Raw genomic sequence first — 8,389 nt, 5'->3', positions numbered from 1 at the left:
CCACTTACTGGACAAATAGCACTGAGTTCCTAATCACTCACCCTTACAGTCACACAGTCTGTCATGGTGTCTGGGGGGGTTGATCTGGTCTCCAACTCTCCCTGGGTACTACACTATACCTGTAGCGGCACTGACACCGTAACGTTGTTCATCAGTTTCAGGAATCCCTTGGTAGAGAGGATGAGAGAGAGAAAGGTTGATCAGAATGGATATGTACAGTGCATTTGGAAAGTATTCAGACCCCTTGATTTTTTTCAACATTTTGTTTTTACGTTACAGCCGTATTCTAAAATTGATTAAAAAAAAATTTCCCCATCATCAATCTACACACAATACCCCATAATGACAAAACTGTTTTTTTTTTTTTTTTGCAAATGTATAAAAAAAAAAAGAAGAAATATCACATTTACATAAGTATTCAAACCATTTACTCAGTCATTTGTTATAGCACCTTTGGCAGTGATTACAGCCTTGAGTCTTCTTGGGTATGACGCTACAAGGTTGGCACACTTGTACTTGGGGAGTTTCTCCCATTCTTTTCTGCAGATCCTCTCAAGCGCTGTCAGGTTGGATGGGGAGGGGCACTGCACAGCTATTTTCAGGTCTCTCCAGAGATGATTGATCGGGTTCAAGTCCGGGCCATTCAAGGACATTCAGAGACTTGTCCCAAAGCAACTTCTGCGTTATCTTGGCTGTGTGCTTAGGGTCGGTGTCCTGTTGGAACGTGAACCTTGGCCCCATTCTAAGGTCCTGAGCACTCTGGAGCAGGTTTTCATCAAGGATCTCTCTGTACCTTGCTCCGTTCATCTTTCCCTTGATCCTGACTAGTCAACCAGTCCCTGCCACTGAAAACATCCCCACAGCATGATGCTGCCACCACCATGCTTCACTTTAGGGATTGTGCCAGGTTTTCTCCACATGTGACACAAGGCATGCAGGCCAAAGATTTCAATCTTGGTTTCATGAGAGCAGAGAATCTTGTTTCTCATGGTCTGAGAGTCCTTTGGGTGCCTTTTGGCAAACTCCATGTGGGCTGCCATGTGCATTTTACTGAGGAGTGGCTTCTGTCTGGCCACTCTACCATATGGGCCTGATTGGTGGAGTGCTGCAGAGATGGTTGTCCTTCTGGAAGGTTCTCCGATCTCCACAGAGGAACTCTGGAGCTCTGTCAGAGTGACCATCGGGTTCTTGGTCACATCCCTGACCAAGGCAATTTTCCCCTGATTGCTCAGTTTGGCCGGGCGGCCAGCTCTAGGAAGTGTCTTGGTGGTTCCAAACTTTTTCAATTTAAGAATGATGGAGGACACGGTGTTCTTGGGGACCTTCAATGCTGCAGACATTTATTGGTACCCTTCCCCAGATCTCTGCATTGACAGAATCCTCTCTCTGAGCTCTACGGACAATTCCTTCAACCTCATGGGATGGTTTTTGCTCTGATATGCGCTGTCAAATGTGGGACGTTATATGGACTGGCGTATGCCTTTCCAAATCATGTCCAATCAATTGAATTTACCATAGGTGTACTCCAATCATGTTGTAGAAACATCTCAACAATGATCAATGGAAACAGGATCAAATCAAATGTAATTTGTCACATGCTGAATACAACAGGTGTAGACCTCACCGTGAGATGCATACTAACAAGTCCTTAACCAACAATGTATTTTGAGAAATAGAGATAACATAATATTTCCAAAATAAACTAAAGTTAAAAAAATATACAGTTGAAGTCGGAAGTTTACATATACCTTAGCCAAATACATTTATACTCAGTTTTTCACAATTCCTGACATTTATTCCAAGTAAAAATTCCCTGTCTTAGGTCAGTGAGGATCACCACTTTATTTTAAGAATGTGAAATGTCAGAATAACAGTAGAGAGAATTATTTTTTTCAGCTTTTATTTCTTTCATCACATTCCTAGTGCGTCCGAAGTTTACATACACTCAATTAGTATTTGGTAGCATTGCCTTTAAATTGTTTAACTTGAGTAAAACATTTCAGGTAGCCTTCCACAAGCTTCCCACAATAAGTTTGGGGAATTTTGGCCCATTCCTCCTGACAGAGCTGGTGTAACTGAGTCAGGTTTGTAGGCCTGCTTGCTCGCACATGCTTTTTCAGTTCTGCCCACACATTTTACATGGGATTGAGGTCAAGGCTTTGTGATGGCCACTCCAATACCTTGACTTTATTGTCCTTAAGCCATTTTGCCACAACTTTGGAAGTATGCTTGGGGTCATTGTCCATTTGGAAGACCCATTTGCGACCAAGCTTTAGTTTCCTGACTAATGTTTTGAGATGTTGCTTCAATATATCCACATAATTTCCCTTCTCATGATGCCACCTATTTTGTGAAGTGCACAAGTCCCTCCTGCAGCAAAGCACCCCCACAACATGATGCTGCCACCGCCATGCTTCATGGTTGGGATGGTGTTCTTCGGCTTGCAAGCGTCCCCTTTTTTCTCCAAACATAACGATGGTCATTATGGGCAAACAGTTCTGTTTTTGTTTCATCAGACTAGTGGACATTTCTCCAAAAAGTACGATCATTGACCCCATGTGCAGTTGCAAACCGTAGTCTGGCTTTTTTATGGCAATTTTGGAGCAGTGGATTCTTCCCTGCTGAGCGGCCTTTCAGTTTATGTCGATATATCACTTGTTTTACTGTGGATATAGATACTTTTGTACCAGTTTCCTCCAGCATCTTCACAAGGTCCTTTGCTGTTGTTCTGGGATTGATTTGCACTTTTCGCACCAAAGTACGTTCATCTCTAGGAGACAGAATGTGTCTCCTTCCTGAGCGGTATGATGGCTGCATGGTCCCATGGTGTTTATACTTGTATGCTATTGTTTGTACAGATGATTGTGGTACCTTCAGGCATTTGGAAATTGCTCCCAAGGATGAACCAGACTTTTTTTCTGAGGTCTTGGCTGATTTCTTTTGATTTTTCCATGATGTCAAGAAAAGAGGCACTGAGTTTGAAGGTAGGCCTTGAAATACATCCACAGGTACACCTCCAATTGACTCAAATGATGTCAATTAGCATATCAGAAGCTTCTAAAGCCATGACATAATTTTCTGGAATTTTCCAAGCTGTTTAAAGGCATAGTCAACTTAGTCTATGTAAACTTCTGACCCACTGGAATTGTGATGCAGTGAGTTATAAGTGAAATAATCTGTCTGTAAACAATTGTTGGAAAAATTACTTGTGTCATGCACAAAGTAGATGTCCTAACCGTCTTGCCAAAACTGTAGTTTGTTATTAACAAGAAATTTGGAAAGTGGTTGAAAAACGAGTTTTAATGACTCCAACCTAAATGTATGTAAACTTCCGACTTCAACTGTATATGAAAAAGTAACACAAGACAATTCCGTACAATAACGAGGCTATATACAGAGGTTAGCGGTACCGAGTATATATGCTGGGGTACAGGTTAGTCAAGGTAATATGTAAAGGGACTATGCATAGATAATAAACAGCGAGTAGCAGTACTGTAAAAACAAAAGGGCCGGGGGTCAATGTAAATAGTCCTGGTGGCCATTTGATTAATTGTTCAGTAGTCTTATGGCTTGGGGGTAGAAGCTGTTACGGAGCCTTTTTGGTCCTAAACTTGGTGCTCTGCTACCACTTGCTGTGCGGTAGCAGAGAGAACAGTCTTTGACTTGGGTGACTGGAGTCTTTGACACTTTTTTGGGCCTTCCTCTGACACAGCCTAGTATATACAGTAGGTCCTGGATGTCAGGAAGCTTGGCCCCAGTAATGTACTGTGCCATATGCATTACCCTCTGTAGCACCTCACGGTTAGATGCCGAGCAGTTGCCATACCAGGCAGTGATGCAACCGGTCAGGATGTTCTCAATGGTGCAGCTGTATAACTTTTTGAGGTTCTGGGGACCCATGCCAAATCTTTTCAGTCTGCTGAGGGGGAAAAGGTGTTGTCGTGCCCTCATCACAACTGTCTTGGTGTGTTTGGACCATGATAGTTTGTGATGTGAAGTGGACACCAAGGAACTTGAAACTCTTGACCCGCTCCTATTCAGCCCCGTCAATGTTTATGGGGACCTGTTCGGGCCTCCTTTTCCTATAGTCCACGATCAGCTCCTTTGTCTTGCTTACACTGAGGGAGAGGTCGTTGTCCTGGCACCACACGGCCAGGTCTCTAACCTCCCCCCTATAGGCTGTCTCATCATTGTCATGATGTTCTGATGTCCAGAAGCTATTTTCGGTCATAAGAGAAGGTAGCAGCAACATTATGTACAAAATGAGTTACAAACAATGCGAAAAAACTAACAAAATAGCACAGTTGGTTAGGAGCCCGTAAAATAGCAGCCATCCCCTCTGGCGCCATTATTGCACCTGAGCTCAATTTTGAGTCTCATAGCAATGGGTCTGAATACTTATGTAAATAAGGTATCTGTTTTTAATTTGTATTTTATTTGCAAAAATGTCTAAACCTGTTTTCGCTTTGTCTTTATGATTGATGAGGGGGAAAAACATTTTAATACATTTTAGAATACTGCTGTAACATAACAAAAACTGGAAAACGTCAAGGGGTCTGAATACTTTCCGAATGCATGGATTATTCTGCATGATTGATGTTTCTGTATGATGGATATGTCTGTATGATAAATATGTCTGTATGATGGATATTTCTGTATGATGGATATGTCTGTATGATAAATATGTCTGTATGATGGATATTTCTGTATGATGGATATGTCTGTATGGTGAATATTAATGTATGATGGATGTCTGTATGCAACTACTATGAGATGGCTATGTCTGTCTGCAACGCTTCATGAAACACTCAAAACATCAGAAAGAAACAATCAAATTCACATGTCAATTTGTCTATAAGACTCCCTATGAGTTAAGAGTTAAATGTAGTGCTTTCACAGACACTTCAAATAATGCACACCAGTAGCAGTTGTATTATGTGTAACCTAACTCACTGTACATGATGAAGCCAAATACATTCAACAGTAAATCAAACAGAATATTCCATACTTTACCTTGTCCTTGACCGGTGAATGCCAATACACAGAACAGCATTAGCATCTTTAATCCCATTCCTATGGCCACAATATCCTTGTGAATGTGCAATATAACCTCTGCAGCTACTACTGAATGAACAACTAACCTCTGCAGTTACCTCAGCCCTTTATATAGACGTGTGTCTCAGTCTGAGATGAAAGGGCCATGTTGTGTGAAGCGCGTGCCTCTAACTAAACCAACACCTGCCTTGTGGCTTGTGTTATATACGCCAAGCGTTTTGGAAAGAGTGGACGTTGGCCAAAACAACACCTACCTACACATACTGCTACTGATGAGTGAAGTCAGCCTGACAGGTGGATGAGGGCCCTTTATGATACTGACCTGTCAAAGTGTCTATAGCAAAACACTCTTCATGACTCTTCATGGCTTATGTTCAATAAATATACTTTATCAGAGCAAACAAATAACATTCTTAAGGTTGAATGTTCACCTGAAGACTTGAAGGCCGCTTGAAACTCTCAGCCAGACACTGATTGCGTTTCCTTGGCAAACATTAAGACAATGATCAAATATTCCTCTAGCAAAGTAATGAGGAAATAAAAGTATCATTGATCTGATCGGTCAATTTGCTGCCCAGATCATCATTCAAGCGATTAGGACAAACTAAAATGACAGTTTGTGTGAAAGGGTTAGAGAAGTTCTGTTTGCACCTAGTCAAATCTCACATTGACTATTACAGGACATGAACATTCTTTCACGGCATAATGGTTTGATGCTTGCTGGATTCCATTAATCAGTCACGGTATTGGGATCCACACCGCTACGCTGGATTGGCTGGATCATTCACCCCCATGTCGATGATATCTCTGATTCTCTGAAGACCAACTTAAAAACAGATATTTGCACTTGGTCTCTTGAGCATGTTAGAAGCTATATGGTGGAACGGGTAAATAAATACTTTTTAACAACTGACAACGCCAACTAACCATACGAAGAAGTGGGCCCAATGTCTCATCACAGTACAGTGTGTCACTAGACATCTCTCTTGTGGTTCTCTGCTCAGGCATAAATGAATTCGTACAGGTACCGTATCTTGGATGTGCTCAGGACATCACATGCAGGTATAGAACTGTTTGGTCATCCCAATCCAATGCATCACTCCATTGTTGTGTTTAAGTGTACTCTTGCTGCACCCATTAGTTTGAGTACATTAATCAAACACACTGGATGTTTTGACAAGCTACAGCTAAAAGTCAATTATTTTGGTTTAAAAATTATTTTGGTTTAAACCAATTATTTTGGTTTAAAAAAAACTTCTTAGCAGAGCCATCATGCAGACACAATTCAGTGGTTGGAAGCTGCAAACAAAGCAATGTCCACACACACTGCAAGCTTTCATTGTTTTTAATGCACTGCATTTTGACAATCACCATTCAAGATCAACAACACAAACATGGTCAAGTGCAGAGGCTGGTAGGCCTACATACACAGTACATATACAAACAGTCAAAGCAGCCTTTTATAGGGAGTCTTGGGTCTCGTGGGGTGACTGCCTTTGAATAAAGAGTGCAAGACAAGTATAAGCCAGCTACTGTACAAGACATCCATACACACTGACTATAGTATTATATCCAAGCCAAATACCCACCAGTCTCAGCGCTACATTGTAATGCCCTCATCATTCACCATACCCTTCCCCATATGTGTGCAGCCAAAATAAGACATTCAGGGTAAATCTTCACAAATAAATAGCAACGGTGGTAAACAGATACAGGAAATTAGTAATGCTTTAACAGTAGAGCGAACTGATGCCTTATTGCACCGTCTCCGTGAATGGTCTACGTGTTTAAACACATGACACCATTAAAGGGATTTTAAATTATATTATTAGTAACCAAATCAGATCAATAGGACTGTACATGTTTTCAAAGTTAAGAGAAAAAGACAGGAAATGTGGTTATTTGACAGAGGAAACAAAACAAACCTTTAGTATGGTAGCTTTTCAGATTCTCCTAACCTTTGTGGGGAAGCTCTTATAATGTATCTATCAACCAGAGGAGAGATCCTGGCATATTATTCATCATATCCACCATACAGCATGAAACTAAAGCGAAGGATAATCTCTCAAATCAGCTCAATCAAATCTCAGTTGGTGATAAGCAGTGAAATCTGACTAGCAACACAGATGTTTGATCCTATTAGTGCTTAGTGGTCTTCTACTCAGCCATTTTGGTGGTAAGTTACAGTATCGTCCCATAGAATAGAGTTGTGCAGTGGTTACCAACCCTGGTTCAGGAAAGCCTTTTTAGAGCAGGATTTTTTCCTGTCACGCCTGCTCCCGCTCTCCCTCCCCAGGATTACGCACTCCTGCCACCAACAGTACGCACACCTGCTTTTCCCCGTCACGTGCGTCAGCGATTGGACTCAATCACCTCTGTCATTACCTCCTTTATATCTGTCTGATTTCCCACTCTGTTCCCTACTGCAGCATTGCTTGTCGCATGTCCTTGTTCACCTGTGTGCTGAAGCTGTGCCTGTATTGTTACCCGTTTGTTCCTGATTATATGTTGGCTCTCCGTACCTGCTTCTCATCACCAGCGTCGGTTACTTACACTTCCAACCTAGTATTTAAAACATAAAACGTGATTCAACCAATCAAGGACTAGATATTATTTGAATCATGGGATGGAACAAAAGGCTGTACTAAAATACTAAGTGTTCTTATTAAAGTAGTGAATGTGCTAAAAGCCTGTACTCTTGTGGCTCTCCAGGACCAGTGTTTTTACCTCTGATGTAGTGAGTCATTTGGTCATTGGCCATCAGTTCTCCATCAGTTGGTCTTTGGCCTTCAGTTATCAGCCTGTTTCTCCAGCAGGCCCTTGAGGTGGGCGTGTAGCGGCTGGCACACAGCCTGGTAGCCCTGCGGGGTGAGGTGGAGGTAGTCATACAGGTCCTGGTGGGAGATGCTGCCGTCCGAGTGCACCAAGCCGGGGTCCACATTGAGGAGGGAGGCGTGGGGGAGAGAGGACACAGCCTCCTGAACCAGCTTGTTAACCTGGGCATTCCTCTCCCGCAGGGAGTTGGGCATCTTACCCCTGGGTAGCACTCCCTGTGGTTGGAAACATACATGATAGCACAGGAGGCTGCTGAGAGGCGAAGAGCTCACAATAATGTCCGGAATGGAGCAAATGGAATGGCATCAAACACCTGAAAACCATGTGTGTGATAGCATTCCACTGATTCAGCTCCAGCCATTACCACAACTCCGTTCTCCCAAATTAAAGGTCCCACCAACCTCCTGTGCATTGTAGTCACTAGATTCCCATGCTAGAAAGGACAAATGTGCCAATATGGTTAGCAATGATAATGGAGTCCATAAAGTATGCAGTTCAT

General features: G+C 42.3%; 1 protein-coding gene across 1 annotated transcript; it reads right to left on the bottom strand.

The window, feature by feature from the left end:
• Positions 1-7,625: 7,625 nt before the first annotated feature.
• Positions 7,626-8,177, bottom strand: LOC129856785 (platelet-activating factor acetylhydrolase IB subunit alpha1-like; the record flags this gene model as incomplete). Its single annotated transcript, XM_055924498.1, has 1 exon — positions 7,626-8,177. A coding segment is annotated over one exon (333 nt), but the record flags the coding sequence as incomplete, so codon positions are not given.
• Positions 8,178-8,389: the final 212 nt, after the last annotated feature.

The sequence above is a fragment of the Salvelinus fontinalis genome, chromosome 6 (genome assembly GCF_029448725.1).
Source record: "Salvelinus fontinalis isolate EN_2023a chromosome 6, ASM2944872v1, whole genome shotgun sequence".
NCBI classification, from domain to species: Eukaryota; Metazoa; Chordata; class Actinopteri; order Salmoniformes; family Salmonidae; genus Salvelinus; species Salvelinus fontinalis.
Note: the sequence above shows the minus strand (reverse complement) of the source record. Positions and strands in the feature narration are given on the sequence as shown.